Source organism: Lontra canadensis, unplaced genomic scaffold (genome assembly GCF_010015895.1).
Source record: "Lontra canadensis isolate GAN:19392208 unplaced genomic scaffold, GSC_riverotter_1.0 scaffold12, whole genome shotgun sequence".
Taxonomy (NCBI): Eukaryota; Metazoa; Chordata; class Mammalia; order Carnivora; family Mustelidae; genus Lontra; species Lontra canadensis.
The window spans coordinates 25,024,062-25,045,841 of NW_022631006.1; the positions used below are offsets into that span (position 1 = coordinate 25,024,062).

Consider the following 21,780-nt stretch of genomic DNA (forward strand, 5'->3'; position numbering starts at 1 on the left):
AATGGGGTATGGGCCTTGGAGAATAGCTTATCCATGTCTCATCTGTGTTCCACACTCCAAATTCAGACTCTTGGTGCAAAGGCCTACTTATTTTGCAGGTAATGCACCCTCCATTGGTTCCAACTTCAGGTAATGTTCTCTTATGGTCTGCATATCTTTCCTGACGATTTATGTGGCTGATGATGGAAGCAATTATTTGCATGATTTGGTTGAGCTGAGCTCCCAGAAGAAGCTGCAAAATGCAGCAAAGTATCCAAGGTTATCTGAACACACAGCGTCCCTACCCTGAGGTTAGCATTTAGGACATCTGTCTCTGCTTCTCTTGGAAGTAAGGGCTTCAACCTTCCCCAGATGTGACTCCTCCAAGCTTCCTACATAAAAAGCCAAAGCTTATGTCCTATTAGCCATTTCCTCATGTTGCCATATGGGAAATAGAGACTGACTTTTCACTGGCCCAACTTTTTCCTTTTTAAATAGAGGAATGTATACCAACATTAGAAATAATTTTTGTTGTCAGTGGTCCTTAACAAGTAATGCAAAAAGTTACTTACAGTTGAAAGAAAATGTGCTTGTTTCCTGTCCTCATGTCCTCATCGCTCAAGCTGAGACACTTAAAATCAGAACCTGCAAAAATTCGCAATAATTTCCCACTGTCTTTGGTACTTAAAATCTTCGGTAGATATCTAAACATCCTATACCTAATAATGTGCCATCCAAGTCTGTAAAAGGACTGCAACGTTGAACCCTTCATTTTGTCCACATCAAATACTGAGATTAATTTGGGAAGAAGTAGTGAATTAAAAGTGCAGGTTTGGGCTAAACACCTGTGTTCGAATCCCATCTGCATCGTCTACCAGCCATGTAACACTGAGTAAGTTTTTTAACGCCTCGATCTCATTTTCCTCATTTTAAAATGAGATCCCACCCCTTCATAAAAGAGTAGTAAATGATATAAAAAGAGTAGTAAATGATAAAGCTATTTGGGGGCTTACTATGCTCTAGGCACTATGTTGAGCACTTTGCATGCATCTCATCTAATTGTCGCCAATCAGAAGAACCCGCCTTCTTCACGCCTCTATTCCCAGCGAAACTGCAGCTCGAGGCTAGCGGCCGCAGGGGCGGGGATCAACCTCTGGAACCCCGTTTCACGCCCGACTCGCAGACCGCGCCTAAGCAACTGCGGCCCTGGGGTGGGGGGAGCCTGTTTCCAGCCGGACCGCGTCCCTGGGCGCTCCGGAGCGCTGCGCCTGCGCGCTGAGCCCGTCACCGCGCCAGCCCTACGGACGTGCGCTTGCTGCCTTCGCGACGTCTGGGCCCTGGGATGCGCGCCTGCCCGGTCCGTGCCAGCTCCAGGTGCGTGAGGAGGACTAGAGGAGTCCGTGTGTGAGGTGGAGCGATCCCCGGGAAGGGTCGGCGCTGCCTCGATCCCTCCAAGGTGCCCGGGGACCCATAGCGGGGACGCCACGACCTCAGCTCCCATTCCTTTTCCAGTCCCCCGCCTCTTGGGGAGCCGCAATCCTTTAGAGGAAGGCGCAGAAAGGATGCATTTCCCCTGCTGGTGGTCGAGTCGCGTGAGGCATTTCCCCTGACTGCGGCCAAAGCTGTTTTCACGCTTGCCCTTCCTTTCCTGGTGTGGGATTTTGCAGTCTCTGGGCTCGACTCGACTCCTTAGGTGCTTATGGGTTGTGGGTGATTAGGGCGACGGCCGGACTTCAGGGTTCTCTGTCCTTTGCAGCCCGTCTGGGACGAGAGGTGAGGGTTTAAGAGCGTGGGCCAGGGGAAGTGGGGCAGAAGCAGCCACCAAGAAGGAAAGGCTGTGATAAATGTCGCCAGAGATTATTTCCCAGCTGGAAGTGGCCCAAGTTTCTCTCAGGGATTTCGTCTCTTGTTCATTGGCTTTTGTGATGTCCTCACTGTGCTTTTATTATGTTAGTTAGTTAAAAAAAAAAGAAAGAAAGAAAGAAAGAAAACACAACAAGCAAAAAACACCAAAAAGCTTTCAGCCTTGAAGCGTTTTTGAAATTTTTTTAAAATCGGTTTTTACAGTCTTCCAACAGAGCGTGTCTTGCAGTTGTCAGAATAATCTTCAGGTTGAACCACTGAGATTTACTGTTTTACTTTTTGTTTTCAGTTTAATAGGAAAAAGTACACGGAGTTGGCTTTGGTTTGGTTTGGTTTTAATATTGCCACCAACAACAATAAAATCAGTTGAGAGCCTGAGAATCAATTGAAGTGGGATTGGCAGCTCTCTCAAATTAATGTGTACCCTGTCGAAGTACATATGGGACTGCCCTTGGAGCACTGGAGATCCCTGAGCTATGACTTATAAATAGCAGATGAGATCACTTGTTGCCACCAATGGTTCAAGCAAAGTAAAGTGCTTTCCCACCTGGTATAAAGGCAAATGACAATAGTATCCAGTCTTAACTGTTAGTGGTAGTTGATCAGCCATAGACACTTTGGCACAGGAACTGTAGGTAGTCAGTTCCTGTTACAATCAGAGCTGGTTGTGTTGTGTGGTTCTAGTCTGGGACTTTTTTCAAGCGTATTCCATAGAAACTATTGAAGAAAAAAAGTTATAGGGTAGGAATAGAGGAGATGGGCTCCTGGACAAAATCCTTTGTGTGATCTTTCAGGCCTGAAGGTAGACAATTGCATGTCTTTGGCTGGCCAGCCTTATTAGGGGGGAAAACTGCCCTCTCCACACCAGGCTTGTGCATGGCCAGTGCATTGCAGTTTTCTGGAGGGAGTTGCAATCAAGGACTCATCCCATGTTTACACTAGCTTGGGTTGTTGGCTCAGTTACCTGCTTTCAGAAGGTCTTGGCGGGGTGCTTCCCAGGCCCCTCCATCTCTGCCAAGACCCCTTGGGTGGGTGGGGGGAGGGGCTTGCTTGAGGTATTTTGCTCTGTTTTAACTAGGGACTTTTCCACTCTTAGCCCGCCTTTCCTCTTCCTCTGGCCCACAGGCCCATAATGAGGCGGAAGCCTTTTGTTCTGGCCCCCTCTGCAGGGAGATGCAGTGTCTGCTGCATCCGTCTGATCCTCATCTAGTGTAGTTCTGTCTAATGGACCCTGGGAACCAGTACTTGTTTGGCCTCATCCTTGCACTGTGGCAGTACGTGAATAAAGGCTTGATTATTATTTTCATCTTGGCTCTTTGTCCTAATTGACCAACCTGACACCTGATAGCTTGACAGGAATGAAATAAATTGCCAAGTTCTTGGCAATTTATCGGATTCATAACTTAACTTTAATTCTCGTAACTGTTGGTGTGTTCGCATGTTTAGGGATTTAGAGAGGGTTCACCAGTATTTTCTCTAACCCAGTGTAGTGAAAATGAATATGAATAGCACCAACAGTTGATTGTTGCTAACATGGATATCTGGGTTATATGGTATATTTTGTAAATGAATATAGTGGCTTGCAGTCAGAGTCTAATATTTTGCATAGACTTGTATGGCATATCCATTTGGCCTCTAATTACATTTTTTGGTAAATATTTCAGGGTTATATGGCCCAAGTGAAAAAAATTAGATACTGCTGCTTTCCTTAGTAATCCTGCCTCATCCTGTGGGCCCCAGTCTTACCTAATGGATTACTTGATTACTTTGAATAAAGTGATTTGTTGTGGTTTCCTCTGACTAGGGTTGTGTGAAGAGATGTACGAGGAACAGCTTTCACAACATTCTTACCTCTTTCAACAGAAGTTTCACAAAACAGTATTCATCTTTATGTTATGCAGTCTGATACTTTCTACTCTTTATTAAACAAGACTGCCGATCATGACCCACTGAATTGATTTCACGGTGCATTAATGGTAGCAACTTGCAGTTGTGTTTTTCAAACACAAAAACACTGTAATAAAGCACGTAGTAGAAGAAACTTGTTCAGTAAACGAATGTTTTTGTTTCTAATTCACATTGTTGCAAAGAACCACAGTGGATATATTTGCGATTTTGTGTTTAGGGTATCTTCTAGGAGAAAACAGTACGCATATATGTTGGATGTTTGCTAAGTTAACTGACAAAAGAACACTGCGTTTCTGGTAGATTTAACAACTTTCTGATTTCAACTAGAAGATACAACATTAGAGAGGTAGAGCAGCTTTTTTTTTTTTTAATCTCTGACTCCTTTATTTAAAGTAAATGCAATAGTAGAAGAATGAGAAGATTGGTTTCTCTGATAAAAGAAGATAAGGTATACAGTTTTTGTGAAAATACTTAGTAGTCTTTTGCATGTGTCCTACAGAGTTATATTAGCGAAAGCATATTTGTCCTTATATTAACTCCAAAACCAAAATGATCCTTTTATTATATTGTCTGAAAAGTGAACCACACTTAACTTTCAGTTACTTAGCCATTGATAAGAATATAAGTAGCCAATTTGCCTCATCGACTCTGTACCTGTCTTTTAGGAATTTCACAACAAATGCAAAGAAGAAATACAAAGAACTATAAATTTAGATAGTTTATTTCTTAGTTAGAAACTCTAAAAATACATAATATGTAGACAAGGATAAAGTTTTAAAATTTGATTAGTGTTGAGCTAAGTAATATCTCCCTTTTGTAGATCGCTTCATAGTTTTCCAACACATTTTGATGGATTATTTCCATTGATTCTCACAACTTGATGTGGCATGCAGCCAGGAGGCATTTTCCCTGTTTTAGTGATGAATTTATCTCCTTTTTTCTGCCACTGAGATCATACAGTAACAAATCAGGACTAGAACCCAAGTTATCTGGGGCATTTTCTCCCAGTTGTCCATGTTGTCTTTGTTGGTCCAAAGAGGTAATTAAAAGTAAATACTGTTAATGATGTGGCTAAGTAATCCAACCTTGGTAACTGAAACATTCTCTCAGATCATACCCATGGTATGCTATAATTAAACGCAAGTAATCTTATTTTTATTTTATTTTTTAAAAAGATTTATTTATTTATTTATTTGACAGACAGAGATCACAAGCAGGCAGAGAGGCAGGCGGAGAGAGGAAGGGAAGCAGATTCCCTGCTGAGCAGAGAGCCTGATGCGGGGCTCGATCCCAGGACCCTGGGATCATGACCTGAGCCGAAGGCAGAGGCTTAACCCGCTGAGCCACCCAGGCGCCCCAATAATCTTATTTTTAGTTTTACATTTTAATTCTTTTATATTTTAATTCTTAATAAAATTTATATTTTAATTCTTATACTTTAATTCTTTATATATTTAATTCTTACTTTTATTTTATATTTTAATTCTTTACCGTTCTAGCTTAATTTTTAAAAAATGACAAAGTGGGACACCTGGGTGGCTTAGTCAGTTGAGCGCCCAACTTGATTTGGGCTCAGGTCATGATTTCATGGTCGTGAGGTGGAGCCCCACATTGGGCTCTGTGCTGAGGGTGGAGCCTGCTAAGATTCTTTTCTCCCACTGCCCCTCCCCACCCTGATTCATACACAGGTTCTCTCTCTCTTTCTCTTAAAAATGAATAAATAATAATGACAAAGCAACTAAATAATGATGACGCTACTTAATAGAGAACTAGGAAACTTGGAATTAAAGAGTCTATTTATAATGTTAAGAAATTTGACTCCTCCCCTTTCTAATGTATTGTCTCAATGAATTAGAAATATAGCTTAAAATTATGTAGGTTTTTAGAGATTTTTTTACAATTTTATTTATTTATTTATTTTTTAAGATTATTTATTTGACAGAGATCACAAGCAGGCAGAGAGGCAAGCAGAGAGGGGGGAAGCAGGCTCCCCGCTGAGCCTGCTTTTTAATTTATTATTTTTTATTATTTTTAATTTATTATTATATATTTTTATTATTTTTAATTTATTATTAAAAATAAATAAAAATACTTATTTTTAAGTAAGCTCTACACCCAGGGGCTTTAACTCCTGATCCTGAGATCAAGAGTTGTATACTGTACTGACTGAGCCAGCCAGGCACCCCTAGAAGTTTATTTTAAAGATTTATCATTTCTTTTCTTTTTTTTTAAGATTTTATTTATTTGTCAGAGAGAGTGAACAGGCAGGCAGAGTGGCAGACAGAGGCAGAGAGAGAAGCAAGCTCCCTGCCAAGCAAGGAGCCTGATGTAGGACTCGATCCCAGGACACTGGGATCATGACCTGAGCTGAAGGCAGATGCTTTTTTTTTTTTTAAAGATTTTATTTATTTATTTCACAGAGATCACAAGTAGGCAGAGAGGGAGGCAAAGAGAGAGGGGAAAGCAGGCTCCCTGAGAAGCAGAGAGCCTGATGTGGGGCTCGATCCCAGGACCCTGGGATCATGACCTGAATCGAAGGCAGAGGCTTTAACCCACTGAGCCACCCAGGCACCCCTGAAGGCAGATGCTTAACCAGCTGAGCCGCCTAGGCATCCCAAGACAAAGCATTTCTGTGTGTGAATTTAGTTTTATAAATCTAAAGTATTCATCTAAAATGGTTATTAACTTACTTTTTAAACGTAGAAAAAGGCCAGGTTCTCCTGTACCCTTAATATCTTTAACCAAAGGACAACTTAAATTATTTTTTATATGAATAAATAATTTTAAATTAACACATTTTTATTTTTGATTTTTTAGACATCTGTGGAGTTTAAGAACATGGAGTTCATCAGAGTATATCACTGAAGAATATGATGGCTGAGAACAATTTAAAAATGCTAAAGATTCAACAGTGTGTAGTAGCCAACAAACTACCTAGAAACAGGCCATATATTTGCAATATTTGCTTCAAGCACTTTGAAACACCATCAAAATTAGCTAGGCATTATCTCATTCATACTGGTCAAAAACCATTTGAATGTGATGTGTGTCATAAAACCTTTAGGCAACTGGTTCATCTGGAGAGACATCAATTAACTCATAATCTGCCTTTTAAATGTAGCATTTGTCAACGCCACTTTAAAAATCTGAAGACATTTGTGAAGCACCAACAACTTCACAATGAAACGTACCAGAATGATGTTAAACAGGTCAGAAGACTGTTGGAGGCCAAGCAAGAAAAGCCAGTATATGGGATGTATCATACTTTTACCACAGAGGAAAGATGGGCATTACACCCATGCTCTAAGTCTGATCCTACATACAGCCCTACAAAGAAAAGAAAGAATATTCATGCGTGTACAATCTGTGGCAAGATGTTTCCATCACAGTCAAAACTTGATAGGCATGCACTTATTCATACTGGCCAGAGGCCTTTTAAGTGTGTCTTGTGCAGTAAATCTTTCCGACAGTCAACTCATTTAAAAATTCATCAACTCACACATTCAGAAGAAAGACCTTTTCAATGTTGTTTTTGTCAAAAAGGATTTAAGATTCAGAGCAAACTTATGAAGCATAAACAAATCCATACCAGGAATAAGACTTTTCAGACTCTTTCATTAAAGGTAAAGAGTCCAGAGTCATGCCCCCTGCCTAATAAATTAAATGCAAAGCAGGATGGTTTTGAAAATGGTGATATAGGTGAATCTGGGGAGAATAATCAGCTTGATGTCCACTCTATTTACATCGTCCCTTTTCAGTGTCCAGAGTGTGAAGAGTGTTTTGAATCTGAACAGATTCTCAATGGACATAAGTGTTTTCCTGCCAGAAGTGGCGAAATTCCAAGCAGGCTCAAAAGAAACTACAACTATAAAACCATTGTGAAAAAAATCTTGGCTAAACTTAAACGTGCTGGGGGTAAGAAATTAGATAATTTTCGATCTGAGAAAAAACTATATAAAAACAGTTTCTTGAAAAATTATGATCTTATTTCTGGTGAGCAGAGCCCCGAACAAACCCAGAAAACATTTATGGGTTCTCTTGGCAAACATGGAACATATAAGCCAGTTGGCAATAAAAAGAAGAAAACGTTGACTTTGCCATTTTCTTGGCAAAAGCACTTTCAGAGCCAAAATATGGGTAAAAACTTGAAAGGTATCCTTACAACAGAAAACATGTTAGATAACTCCGTGAATAATAAAGATGTATCTATCTATGGTTCATCGGGAGAGGAATTCTTTGATAATTGTGAAGTGCTTCAGTGTGGTTTTTCAGTTCCAAGTGAAAACATCCATACTGGACATAAGATGTGTCCTTGTGACAAATGTGAGAAAGTGTTTCCTTCTATATCCAAACTACAAAGACACTATTTAATTCATACTGGACAGAGACCTTTTGGCTGTAATATTTGTGGGAAATCTTTTAGGCAGTCAGCTCACTTAAAAAGACACAAATTAACTCATATTGATAAGATTCCTTATAGAAGATCTCTTTGCCAAGAATTTGAAAATTTGAACCAACTTCTCATTCATCCAGGCGATAATGTTAACTATAATGCTTCCCAACAATGTCAGACTCTTGGTTTCCAAAAATACGAGGTCTTGGAGTCAGATCAGATATCAGAAATAAAAGTTAAGGCTGAATCAGAGGATTTCATTCTTAGTACCCCCTATAGGAACAGGCAGCCTTATCTCTCTAGTGCGCTACTGCAATCAGAGCAGAACCAACATGGTCATTGTTGTAGTTATTCAGGGCGTGCAGAGAGGAATGATGGCCTTCTTTACCAATGCAGCGTTTGTTCCAAAAGTTTTAGATCTCCATCTAAACTGGAAAGACACTATCTAATTCATGCGGGGCAGAAGCCATTTGAATGCTCGGTTTGTGGCAAAACATTCAGACAGGCTCCTCACTGGAAAAGACATCAACTTACTCACTTTAAGGAATGACTAACCACAAGATAAAGTTCTCAGATTCAGTTATGTAACTGACAGAACCAGGAACACATTTGTGGTCTCTCTGGTGATCTCATTCTTAAAGCCTATATCATAGAAAATGTGTTTTCATTAAAAGGCCTTCGTTAGGTTGAGTGATGTCATAGGCAGTTGCTTATCCTGAAAGTAAGAGCCAAGATACATAGAAAATTAATACAATGTTTTAGGAACAGCCAAATTAATTTTTAGGGGGAAGAGCATGGTTTGATGCCATATAGAAGACATTTATTTATTTTAATATATACTTTGACTATTGAAAATGTAAATCCATGATGCGGTACAATAACTCAGTTCATCATTTTTTAAAGGAATTATTTCTTTTTTTTAAAGGAATTATTTCTTACTGTATGCCATCTCCTTTTAGATATACTCAAAAGACAGAGGTAAAAGTTGGGTTTTGGCTGCAGCAAATAGCCCCACTACATTTTACTTATTTTGTTTCATATGAAAGCATAATTTTGTCCACCTATGGCTCAAATTCCATTGTAAAATTTTTTCTTGTAAGTTTAAAAACTGAAGGCAGTAAAAGTGAAGATGGATGAAAAAATCATGGCATTATTTTCATTGGTCTTTTGCAAACCATTTATTCTTAGGACCCTTGTAGCTTCACCTCCTTTTCCAGAGGGGATTAGAAGTTGGCCTTTTGCGCAGCTTTTTGTCTTTCCCAAAAGATCTGAAAGTAGGAGAGAGACTAGAATGCACCTGTATACATTTATCATGTTTACTAATCAGGAATATTTTCCAAGTGCCATAATCTTTTTGAGGATATGTATGCAGTATTATCTTCTCAGAGGAATAAATGAAATTCATCTATTTACTAAATAATTGACAACAGTAGTTGTATAGACTTAAGACTCACCTATAGATCTGCATCTCCACAAGACTTCTGTTTTACTTCAGTAAAACTTTGTTTTAATGCCTCTTGAATTGAGTGGTCCTGTGACTTAACTAAATCTGTTAAGTTTGATCAAATGGCAATGACTAGGTCTAATTCTAGTTTTTAATTCTGTTGTTTCTCGCAAGATGCTAATGCTAAAGAATGTTATTTTGATCCTTAGCAAATTGTTTTGATTAGTAAGGTAATTATTCCCAATAGTAATAAAGTGCTTATGGAATTGAGGGTATCATTCTTCGACAGCACTGTCATGATTGGGAAATACTGAATCTTAAGCTATAAAAGACATGATCACAAATTGTCCTTTGTGTTTGCCATTTTTTAATAAAATCTTTAAGAATGACATTTCTTAGTAATAAAGTAACCATTATCTTTGAAGAGAAGAACAGGTGGGTGTTTGTCCTAGTGTACTTAAATATAGTGACAAGCCCTCTGTTGAGAATGGATAATAAACATTCTTTGCATTGTAAGCTCTTTTTCATACTCTAAGAATTGTCTTTGTATGGGAAGAAGGGGGAAGAGAGGTTGATTATCTTTTTCCAGTGCATTTTGAGAAACGTGGGTTTAATATACAGAGAGAAAATGTAACAGTACAGATAAAATGCCCAATGTGTATTAATATGCAGGAGAATCATGTTTTAAAGAAGAATTTCTCTTAGGTTTCCTCCGGATATGTTCCTCTAATGCAAGCAAGATGATGGTTTACAGAATTTGCTTTACAAAAAACTTTTCAAGAACATACCTATTACATAAAAACAAGGAATAATTAGTTAATATTTTCTAAGAATATAGGTAGGTTCAAGGATTTTTTTGTTTGAAATGATGTATTGGGGGATTTTCCAAAGCTATTTATTTAATTTTACTTGAAGCAAATGTCTCATTTAGCCATTTCCCAGATCAAACAGGGAGAGTCCTAACAGTGTTGTGCTTGTATGATTATTAGACTTTTTTGCTTAAGTGATTCTACTATACTTTTTTTTTTTTTGGCCCATGACTTTTTAAGCTGTTTCATATTGAAAGTTGGAATATTGTAAAAAATTTTGTCAAAGATGTACTGTAGTGCTATTTGAAGTACCTGTAACAATCCTTATTTACCTTTATCACTGCAAGCTTCTTGTGGAAACTTTATAGGAATGAAAATAAACTGTATACCTCCATGATATAAAAATTAAACATTAGATGTTAAATGATGATTTGCTGCATGCTAGAACTGTTAGTATTGTTGAATCAATTACTTTGGTTTTCTGAAAAAATAAAACTTTATAAATACCTTTAAAGAGATTTATTAAAAATTTTTTGTTTGGGTGATTCCAGGCTGTAGCATGATTACTTACTGAAGTAGTTCCATTGGCTGAGTTAGTGGAATTATTGTTTCTTGTTTTGTACTGCAGTAGGGCCAAAAATTTTAAGACAAAATGTGTGTGTGTGTTGAAAGAAAGTGGGTGGTGGTTAAGAGTCCTGAAGAGTTTAAATTTCAGAGTATTTTAAAAATAAACTTTCAAATTACAGAGTTTGGACTTTTTTTTTTTTTTTTTAATAGAAGGCAAAAGCACATAATACTAGAATAAGGTACTGATGGCCAAACACTTTTCCTGGGCCCACTCCAATCCACCTTCTACACTGAATTTCCTAACATGGATATTTAATCATCTCCCTTCTACTTATTTATTTTTTTTTACTTTTCCTTTTTAGTACATTTCTTTGATAGTTTATTACCACCTACAAAAGGATGTTAACTGTATTACATGTCACATGATCTACCTGTTTACCCATTTATCTTCCTCTTTGGCCTTGCTCCAGATTTGTGCTAAAGAAATATAGAGTTAGTTCCTCCCATGCATATTCTTGCTATTCTTGTCTCCATTTTGTCTACCCACTATTATTTTAAATTAGATACAGACTTTCACACTGTTCAAAGAAGAAATTCAGTTCAGCCAGATTTTATTTGACTTTACATGATTATGGGAAAAAAACTAAAGTGTTTAAAACTGGCTTGCAGAAAACATTTTTTTAAATCATGGATTGACTTTTACTTATTTTTTTAACATAATCTCTATCCCAACATGGGGCTTCAACTCACAACCCTAGGATCAAGAGTCGCATAGTCTATTGACTGAGCCAGCCAGGAGCCCCCAAAACATTTCAATTTATATGTTATGTTAAATAACCCTTATTTGGGTTTTCTGTTGTTTTTTAGTAATCTCTACATTATACATGGGGGGCTTGAACTCATGGCTCTGGGATCAAGAGTCCAGGCCACCTACCGAGCCAGCCAGATGCCTCAAGGACTTTTTGATGAAACAGAGTATCTGCTTTTTAGAAGCAGGAAAGAACATTTAATTCCCATCTTGAACTTTCTATTGCTGATTAGAAGGACTTAAATATCAGGGCTAACTGCTGGGGTTCAGTTAGCACCAAGAGAAAAAAAAAAAAACAAAATTGACACAATGGTATTATTAAAGGAATATGGAACTTGTAATATTTTACATCTACACTGGCAAATTTCTATTCATTCTTTGAGTTTGAACTTAAATACTACTTCCTCTGGAAGCCTTTCTGATTTACCCAAACAATCCATACCCTGTACTCCCACTGCTTTTTGTTCATAACTCCATTAATTGCAACTGTTGATCAGTGGTTTTCAAATTTTAGTGTGCATTGGAATCATATAGAGAGTTTGTTAAAAGCATGGATAGCTAAGCCACATCTTCAGAGTTTCTCTCTCGTCACGTTTTGGGCCCAATAATTTGCATTTTTTTGCATTTATGCAGGTTAGCTATTAGGTCAAATCTGAAGTTGTGTTTGGAAAGAAGGGAGGATAGGCCAAAAAAAAAAAAAAAAAAAATCCACTGCACCTTGCGTAAAAACAAACAGTTGGGACAAAAAACTCGAGTTTTACCTGTTATTCTGGTTACTGTTGTATCTTTCTGTTTTTTATATTGAAAATCCATTTTACACCTACTTTCTCCATTGCCTCTTCACTCACTAACCCGTCAGCCCCTTTTTACCTAGTAGCCCTTTTCCCCTAGTATGGCAATAGGGATGGATTGCAAAAAGCATGAGGAAACTTCGGGGTGTTGAATATGCTTAACATCCTGATTTGGGTGATGGTTTCACGGATATAGGACTGAAAACAGATCAAATTTTACACTCCAAATAATGTGCATGCAGTTCATTGTATGTCAACCTATACCTTCATGAATCTTTTAAAAACATTTAAAACCAAGCCCCTCACACCCAGCCTGTTTTTTTCACTACCGCTTTTTTTAGGTTTGAGAGAACTGTCAAGTCTCCCCTATGCCGGCAACTCTACCAGGAGAACCCTCATCCAACACCACCTACCTGCCCAGGCATTGAGACTCTATCTGCACTATCGGGTGCGTTCTCCCATCTTCCCGCTAGGGGGCGCACGAGGAGGAGGCCGAAGCCCTTGCATTCTCTAGCTCAGAACCAACGCCTGCATGAACTTCCGGCCCTATTCCGTTCCGCTTCCGGGGAAATGTACGGGCTGGTACGCGCTCCTCTGAGACTGTGAACAGTGAGGATATCTTGGCCCGCGGGCTACTGGCTCGCGGAGTTGGGCAGCCACAGCTACCTGTTAGGGGAAGTGCATCGGGTTCACCACTGCTCCGAGCGGACCTTTCCTTTCCACTGGAGCGGAGTGAGAGTGCTGCCATGGCGGCCCCTGCTCAGCCCAAGAAAATCGTGGCTCCTACGGTGTCCCAGATCAACGCGGAGTTCGTAACCCAGGTGCGCTTGGCCGAGTCTGGTGTGTGTGAAAGGAGGAGATGTCAAGGCTCCCGAGGCCTGGGTCTGGGATTTTCCGTGGGACTGGGAGCACCTAGGAAGCATTCGTTCGTCAATTCATTCACTCAAGTTTTCGAACTGAGTATCTGCTCTGTGTCGGCCACTGTGTTGGGCGCTGGGGATACCACAGGGAAAGAGCCGCCTTGCCCTACGGAGTACAGGTTCCAGGGAAGATAGAGAAATAAAGAGAAATATACTAAGCGAGCTTTTCTGTACTGGAGTCTGTCGCAGAAGCGGTAGATTCACAGAAGAAAGCACCCCAGCCTATCTGAGACTGTCAGGGTTTCGTAGCCGAGATGATGCCGAACAGAGAGGAAGGAGTAGAGTTTTTCTTAGCCTTCGAGTAACTAGGCTTTTGTATGGAGTGACGAGAGTCGGCCAAGACACCTGCTCCAAGTAGATGCATCTATGAAGAGAGCAATGGCGTTATCCGAAAGCATTCATTTAGAGCCCGTTTACTGTGTTGCATTGCGAACCGCGGTGGGCTGTGAAAAAGGAAGCAGTCCTAGCCCTCAACAACGTTCCTAATCCTTATTTCGCTGCTTTGGGTGTTGGTTAAGAGTGCAAGTAGTTCCCTGCCCAAGTTATCCCATCTTCGTCTTTCTTCTCTGGTCTGTCTGAGATGCGCCAACGCAGAAGCCTCAGGGTCACTCTGAACCCCCCTTTCCCTTAAACACTATGTGTTTACATTCTAAATATCTTTCAAGTCTGTCTGCTTCTCTGTACCCTAAGCTACGTTGCCCTTGTTTATTCTGTGGGCCTACGCACCCTAACCTGTGGTTGGTGGCTTTCCCCCAGCCCATTCTCCACATTGCTGCTAGTGATTTTACACAAATGCAAATCCAGTCATATCACTTGCCTTTTTAAAATCTATAGAGTTCTAATTTCTCTTAGGGTAATGACCAGGATCTTTGAAAATACTGTGTAATCTGGCCTGTGCTTATATCCACTTTCCTCTCTCTTTCTTACTCTGCTTTAGCCATACTGACCCGCATTTACTTAAATTCGTCATGCTTTCTTTAACCTTCTGGTCTTTCAACATTGTTCCTTCTGCTCAGAATCCTCATTTTCTCCCACTTTATGCGGTTAATTCATTGTCATCCATCTACATTACTTGGGAGAAGCTTTCCTTACAACTTAAACTAGATTAGATCTCCCTTTTCCCATGTACCTGTATTTTTATGGTTAAAGCCGTTTATTAATTTCCTTCGCTCAAGGAGCTCAGATTTTAGAGATGAGTCGGACAAATTAACAGTACAGTTTCAAATAGGGATAAGTGGTATCAGGAAAATGAAGCAGGCTGTTATGACACTGACTAGGGTGGGGTGTATGAAAGGCAGTCAGGAAAGTTCTCTCTGAGGTGACATTTGAGCTAAGACATATGAATGCGAAGAAATGCCAGTTTGGGGGAGAGCAGGGAAACAATGCAGGGAATAGCAAGTGCAAATGCTTTATGGTGTGAATATAAAAAACGCCGGGATAGAAACACAAGAGGGAGAATGGCGTGAGATGAGGACAGATAGTATGTAGACATCATATCGTATATAGTTTTGGAGAGTGAGATAAGAAGTTTGGATTTCATTTTCAGTACAGTAGATTTTAATTGCAATCCGGGGAATATTTTAGAAAGGATCTTCTGGCTAATGGGTAGAAACTGGGTGGGAGTGAAAGAGTAAAAGTAGCAGTAGGGTTACCAGTGACTCCAGGTAAGAGATGATGGTGGGCTCTACTATTAAAGATTAGGGTAGGGTGCCTCGGTGGCTCAGTTGGTTAAGCAACTGCCTTCAGCTCAGGTCGTGATCCTGGAGTCCTGGGATCGAGTCCCGCGTCAGGCTCTCTGCTCGGCAGGGAGTCTGCTTCTCCCTCCCACCCTTCCCCTTCTCATGCTCTCTCTGTCTCTCAAATAAATAAAGACTTAAACATATATTAAAAAATAATAAAAAAATAAAGATTAGGGTAACTGATACATAGTGAGGCTAGAGGCAGCAGGACCTGATGATGATTGATTGTGGAAGGATGGAGGAAAAGGCGAATCGGGCATAGCTTGAACAACTAGGTGAATGTTGTGGACATTTACTGAGATAGGAAAGGAGAGGGCTTAGTGGGGGAGTATCAAGAGCTCTCTTTGGGACTTGTTAAATGTGAGATGCCTAGTAAACATTCAGTTGAAAATATTGAGGAGGCCGTTGAATATGTGAGTCGAGAGTACCTGAGCAAGCTGTGGGCTTGAACATAAATTTTGTATTTTTTGACCCAAGATGGTATTTAAAACTGTAGGATTGACTGATATGTCCCAGGGAATGTTATTTGTGAACATGTAACTTTTATCATATCCTGCATTAGATTGAGAGAGCTGAGGCTAGGAACCGTGTCTGATTTATTCCCCATGTACTCCCAGTGCCTAGCATTGTACTAGGTGCACATTGTGTGATGAGTATTTGTTAAAAGCGTGAGTGAATTAATGGGTAAACATACCAGAGCATTAAAATGTAGAAGTAGGGATGAACATTCTCAGCAGTATTGGGCCATGATAGCAAACATGAATGCCTAATATCTGCTAGATACTGTTTTGGGCTCTTATAGGCTGCAAAGATAAATAAAATGTGATCCTTGTATTTAGGAAATTAAGTTTCTGGGAGACTTTAAGAGACTTACCATAGTTCAGTCGATAAATACCAGAATAGAGATGTGAGGGAAATGCTTTGAGAACACAGTTTTAAATGAAAAGTTTTGTCTAAGAAAAGACTGTCAAGAAAGAATCTTCTCCCCATTGAGAAAGTGCCATTTTAGATGGACTTTAAAACATAAATAGGGACATGAGGAAATAAATGGGTTTTCTAGCTGGAGGGGGTATCTTGGATTTAGGTGGTGGTTTATTCTTTTTTTTCTTCTCTTTCTCCTCCCATTTCTCCTTCCTCCTTCTTCTTCCTTTCTGAGTACCTGACCAGAGAAGGTATTTTTAAATTATTATTAAATGAGTAAGTTGCAGAGCTTAAAATTTAGTTTTAAAGAGAGCAGAGATCTGAACTTTGTGAATTCAGTTTTTTATGCTACTGTATTTTATGTCCTTTTTGTCTTACAGTAAAATTTATTTTGAACAATCTATGCTGTCATAGCTATGTTAAGTAGGAAATGGAAAGAGTTTCTGTTTTGCATGAGACTGGAGAGTATGGGGGAAGGCAGTATATTCCTGAAGGTAGTAGTGTCTGAGAGGTCACAGGTTCGACCCCAAGGAAAAGCTGGATCAGATATTTACAATAAGCAGTTTTGATCAGAAGATAGGATTTACATATGTGTTTGGAAGACTCTAAATCCATGAAAACTGATCAGATTCAGTTCTCTTAATGGTATGAGGTGAGTCAAAGTAGTTTGTGTGGTGCCCATAGGCAGTGGAATGAGGAATGAGAATACCATAAGATAAGTGGGGGTAGAAGTGTTTTCTGTTGGGTTGGAGGGTAATTGATAGTTCAGGACGGTGTCACGTAAGTGGGCCGTTACTATACGGGTTTGGAGAGACTTCCTCAGGGTCAGTGTCCTCACTGCTTGGGAGGCCCTTTGAGTGTACTTACTGGGGTAGGTACTTAGCTATAGACGCAAAGAAGATATGAGTCCCATCTCTTTAGTGTTCCACTTAGGCAGACAGGAAGATAGATAAGCAATCAAATGATTAATAATACAGAAAGATAAGACTATAGTAGAGTTCTTTATGAAATGAAGAGAAGGAAGAAGCAATTATCACCATCAGGTAGGGTTGAGGAAAGCCTCATAGAAGAGGTAACATTGCAGATTTTACTTTATTTGTTCTTTCAGCCATGCACCTGTGCGTATATACCTACATATGTCAATCCATTGGCTATTATTTGAGTTCCTCCAGTATACCAGATATTGTGCAGATAACACTTTCTTATAAATGTGTTGAGTCTTTGTGCTTACCAGAGTTTTCTGTTTTTCAAGAGATTGCAGTTTAGTTTCTTTTTTAAAAAAAATGCATATTGGGACGCCTGGGTGGCTCAGTTGGTTGGACGACTGCCTTCGGCTCAGGTCATGATCCCGGAGTCCCGGGATCGAGTCCCGCATCGGGCTCCCAGCTCCATGGGGAGTCCGCTTCTCCCTCTGACCTTCTCCTCGCTCATGCTCTCTCTCACTGCCTGTCTCTCAAATAAATAAATAAAATCTTTAAAAAAAAATGCATGTTAATAAGACCAAGTTTTTTCTTGAATATTATATAATAATATACAGCCCATCTAAAGATCTGGAAATATTGTGTGTGTGTGTGTATATATATATATATATATATATATATAATCTGCTGAAGTATATCAGCTCTTTCGTTCTCTGTAATAACCTGCTTATAGATTAGAAACTTTTTAGGTTTCGTTATGTATGTCTGGGTGTCCACTAATCACTTAAAGTTTATTGTTTTACAAGTAAACATTCCTGAAGATTTTGAATCTGTTTTTCAATACTAGCTCAACTCAACTAATTGTAATCTTGGGGAGCTCACTTAACTCTAGGTTCTAGGGTGTTCTTTCTAGGCAGTTTCTGGGTTTCATTATCTCTATGCTGAAGATGTTTGACTGTGGTTATTAACTGGGTCCTACTGTTCGTCTTGGTGTGGTTAGAAAAGTTGGTTTTGTTTTTGTAGATCACAAGAGCAGGGTGCAGTACAGGGCATTACTGGTTTAGTGGATTGGGGCCAAGGATGCTAACTGGTCTGCATGCCTGTATAGTCCTCCTAGGAGGTGGGATTACTCTGTCCTCCCAATGCCTGTAGTGCCCTGTTAAGAAATAGCTTGTTACTGTATGAACCCAATCTTCTAGCTCAACAATGGTATGAACCTGTGACTTATTATTTATACTATTTATCTTTGCAGTTAGCATGTAAATACTGGGCTCCTCATATCAAGAAAAAATCACCTTTTGATATAAAGGTAAGTATTTTGGGGTTACAACATTCTTTTTGTATAGGTATGTTCTTTTTATCTCATTTTTAAGGACTAATTCAACAAAAGCATTCCCTGCTCTGCAGTGAACCTGCTTCCCCTTTTCTCTGCCTGCCTCTATGCCTACTTGTGATCTCTGTCAAATAAATAAATAAAATCTTAAAAAAAAAAAAAAAAAGTCCAGTGCTCTATCCGCTGCATGACAGAGCCACCTTGAATACATGATTTTAGTGATTGTTTCTAGGACTCTTTTCATATATATATATTTTATTATTTATCTTCTACTACTTTGCTTTCTATTATTTTACATTTTGAGGACTATGATGAGATTATAAAAAAATCTTTTCAGTAGTTATTTCGGTAATATTTCATAATTATCCTAAGCCAGCTTATTTTATATAATCTCAGTAACTGGAAACTATCAACTTGGGATCTAAAAAGCTGTTTGAGATATTAAACATTTTTATATTTTTGATAACAGGTCATTGAAGATATATATGAAAAAGAGATTGTCAAATCGAGGTAAGAATGAGTTTAATTTTCATACATAGAGGTTAGGTGGGACCAAGTTGGATCTCTTTTGCACTTCTAAACTAAATGTGATCATAACTAGGAACTTTTTTCTTTCTTTTTGATTTGATCATGATTGATTTGAGATGGTGGCCAGAAAAACTTTTATATCTACCTGCTGCAATGTATAGAATATATGTAAAATAATAAAAATAAATAATAGAAAAGAAGGGGGTAAGTTTCAAGAACTCTTCCTGTCCCTTAACCCTTATTTTATTTATCTACATATTTTTTTAATACAGAAAGCTTATACTGTACACATCATTCCATCTCATCTTTTTTTTTTTTTTAATGTATTTTGGGTATGTTTCTGAATCTGCAGCTGGAGACATAAATGCCCAGTGAGTGTTTTAGAAGAATAATTGACTAAGTGTTTTCATATGAAATGGAAACATTTAGGTTATGACTAAAAAAACTTACAAAATTTCAGATCTGTTATTTTTCATGTGTTTGAGTCCTAGAAGGTTAATTTTACTAAATATTATGAAGGCAAATCCATGGTAGCATCAAAATGAGAAGCTAGTTGTTTTTGCTTTAATGATTGATTTGTGAGCATATAAAAGGAAGCAGGACCAAAGGTCATGTTAATCTGAAGAATAATGGGAAGTTAAGCGTGTAAGCGTAACTTGGTTAAGATGGTGATAGTTAAAAAAAAGAATTTGAGGGTATAAGAAGCAAGAAATTAGGTGAGTATTGTAGTAATTACGATCCAGATAATGATGGCTTGAATTAGCTTGGAAGATTGAGATAAAGAGGTGTGCCAATTTGAGATAGAAGTGACAAGATGGTTGGTGGTTGGATGTGGTGGATGAGGGAAAGGGGAGAATCAAAGGTGACTTCTCTAAGTTTTTGGCTTAGGTTATTTAGTGGATTCCATTACTGATTTCTCCTGTTGTTGTTAGGGATGGAGTTGGACATAGATCATTAGTCCACTTTTAGAAATGTTGAATTCTAAGTAGTAAAGAGCCTGCAGATGGAGATGTAGAATAAACAGTTGGGTATCTCAGTACAGAGCTCAAAAAAGATGACAGAGTTGAGCCTGCTTTGTATCAACCACTATGTCAGTGCTAAAGGTACAACAGTGAACATGGCAGATAAAGTCTCTACTCACTGAGCTTGTGTTCTAGTTCTAGTCCAGACAGAAAATATACAGGTATATAATGTCTCAGGTAGTAGTACAAATTTAAATGTGTTTAGGGTAGTTACAAGGACCATTTTAGATTGAATGATCGGGGAAATCCTTTAAAGATACAACATTTGAGCAGATATATAACTTATGACTTGGTCTGGGAATGGGTATGGATGAGATACCTAATAAAACTTAAATAAATGGGTAGATAAATTCTAGGATTCTTTTTTCTTACATATTAAGGATATACCGATCTGAAAATCATCTTGAACCTTCTCAGCTAGTTTTCTGTCACTTCAGAGTGGCTTTACTCCAGTGGAAAGTAATTGCTTGTGGTTTTGTTTGCTTGTTTGTTTCATTCAAAACCTTAGTGATTAATATTTCTTCCTTAAAGATAATTTTTATGTGACTAATGACCAAAAGCTGCCAGTGTTTTTAAATTATATACTTGGCTACATTAGTTTTAGTTGCTAAAAGAAGTAACTGTTGTTGGCCAGGCTCACTAAGATTTATCATGGCCCTCTTATGAGTCATTTTCTCACCTTGTATACATTTGAATACTTAAAGTAAACTGATTACATTTTGCCCTCAGATCTCAAATTTCAGAAAGTTAAGTGTACTTCCATAATACGTAAACTGTAATGTATATATATGGTTTCATCATAAGTGTACTCTTGAATTCCCATTCCCTGAGGTAAATAATGTATATTTACATTTTTAAATGACCGTTATTTATTTATTTATTTATTTATTTATTTATTTTTAAGATTTTATTTATTTATTTGAGAGAGAGACAGTGAGAGAGAGCATGAGTGAGGAGAAGGGCAGAGAGAAAGCAGACTCCCCGTGGAGCTGGGAGCCCGATGCGGGACTCGATCCTGGGACTCCGGGATCATGACCTGGGCCGAAGGCAGTTGTCCAACCAACTGAGCCACCCAGGCGTCCCAATGACCGTTTTTTAGACTAGTGCCTAAGGAAGCTGTTTTGCTGTTATGTGCTGGTAATATCTTCATTATTGGAGAATGACAATATAAGATTTATTAACTTGTTTGTAGGCTATCAAAATAGACAGTTTAAAGCTATAAAGTACTCTTAGTATTATACATTAATGTTCTTATAATACACATTTTTTGCATATCAACCCTATTTTTGTAGGAGGAATCTGGGAAATGAATCAATCAGTTCTTAATATTCTTATGTTAAGAATAACTTCTAGGATCTCAAAAGTGGTAAAATACCATCTCGCTCAGTCACCCATGAATGTGTGGTCTATTACACAATTGATTCAAAATACGAAATATGAAATACGAAAAGGATATTTCGTATCCTTACATTTTCAGATTTGGCAAACATATCTTAATATTTTTATCTGTTTAATTTTAATGTATTAAAAATATCATAATTGGGGGTGCCTGGGGGGCTCAGTGGGTTAAGCTGCTGCCTTCGGCTCAGGTCATGATCTCAGGTCCCTGGGATCGAGTCCCGCATCGGGCTCTCTGCTCAGCAGGGACCCTGCTTCCCCCCCCCTCTCTCTCTCTCTGCCTGCCTCTCCGTCTACTTGTGATCTCTCTCTCTGTCAAATAAATAAATAAATAAATCTTTAAAAAAAAATCATAATTGTTATTTGTTAAGTGCTTATTGTGTACCAGATTCTGTTCTAAGCACCTTGCATGTATAGTAGCTCATTTTTCCTCACAA

The 21,780-nt window shown here is 38.6% G+C and overlaps 2 protein-coding genes across 3 annotated transcripts in view; both read left to right on the plus strand.

Annotated features, from left to right (window-relative positions):
• The first annotated feature begins 1,266 nt into the window (after positions 1–1,266).
• On the plus strand, positions 1,267–10,163 carry ZNF770 (zinc finger protein 770). 2 transcript variants are annotated; one of them, XM_032856902.1, is made up of 2 exons: positions 1,267–1,353; positions 6,568–10,163. In XM_032856902.1, the coding sequence occupies exon 2, from the start codon at positions 6,621–6,623 to the stop codon at positions 8,691–8,693; it is 2,073 nt and encodes a 690-aa protein (XP_032712793.1). In that variant the 5' UTR covers positions 1,267–1,353; positions 6,568–6,620; the 3' UTR covers positions 8,694–10,163. The 2 variants fall into 2 exon arrangements, with proteins under 2 accessions (XP_032712793.1, XP_032712794.1); XM_032856903.1 differs by lacking the exon at positions 1,267–1,353 and adding an exon at positions 3,701–3,720.
• A 3,065-nt stretch (positions 10,164–13,228) lies between these two features.
• The window catches only part of AQR (aquarius intron-binding spliceosomal factor), a 101,146-nt gene continuing 92,594 nt past the window's right edge, over positions 13,229–21,780 (plus strand). The window contains exons 1-3 of the mRNA XM_032856905.1: positions 13,229–13,383; positions 18,315–18,371; positions 18,865–18,905. Coding sequence (XP_032712796.1) covers positions 13,309–13,383; positions 18,315–18,371; positions 18,865–18,905 — 173 coding nt within the window. The 5' untranslated portion in view covers positions 13,229–13,308. The remainder of the gene's footprint in view (positions 13,384–18,314; positions 18,372–18,864; positions 18,906–21,780) is intronic.

Coding starts and splice junctions, on each gene's coding strand:
- ZNF770 (XM_032856902.1), top strand. CDS start 6,621: ATGATGGCTGAGAACAATTTAAAAATGCTAAAGATTCAACAGTGTGTA.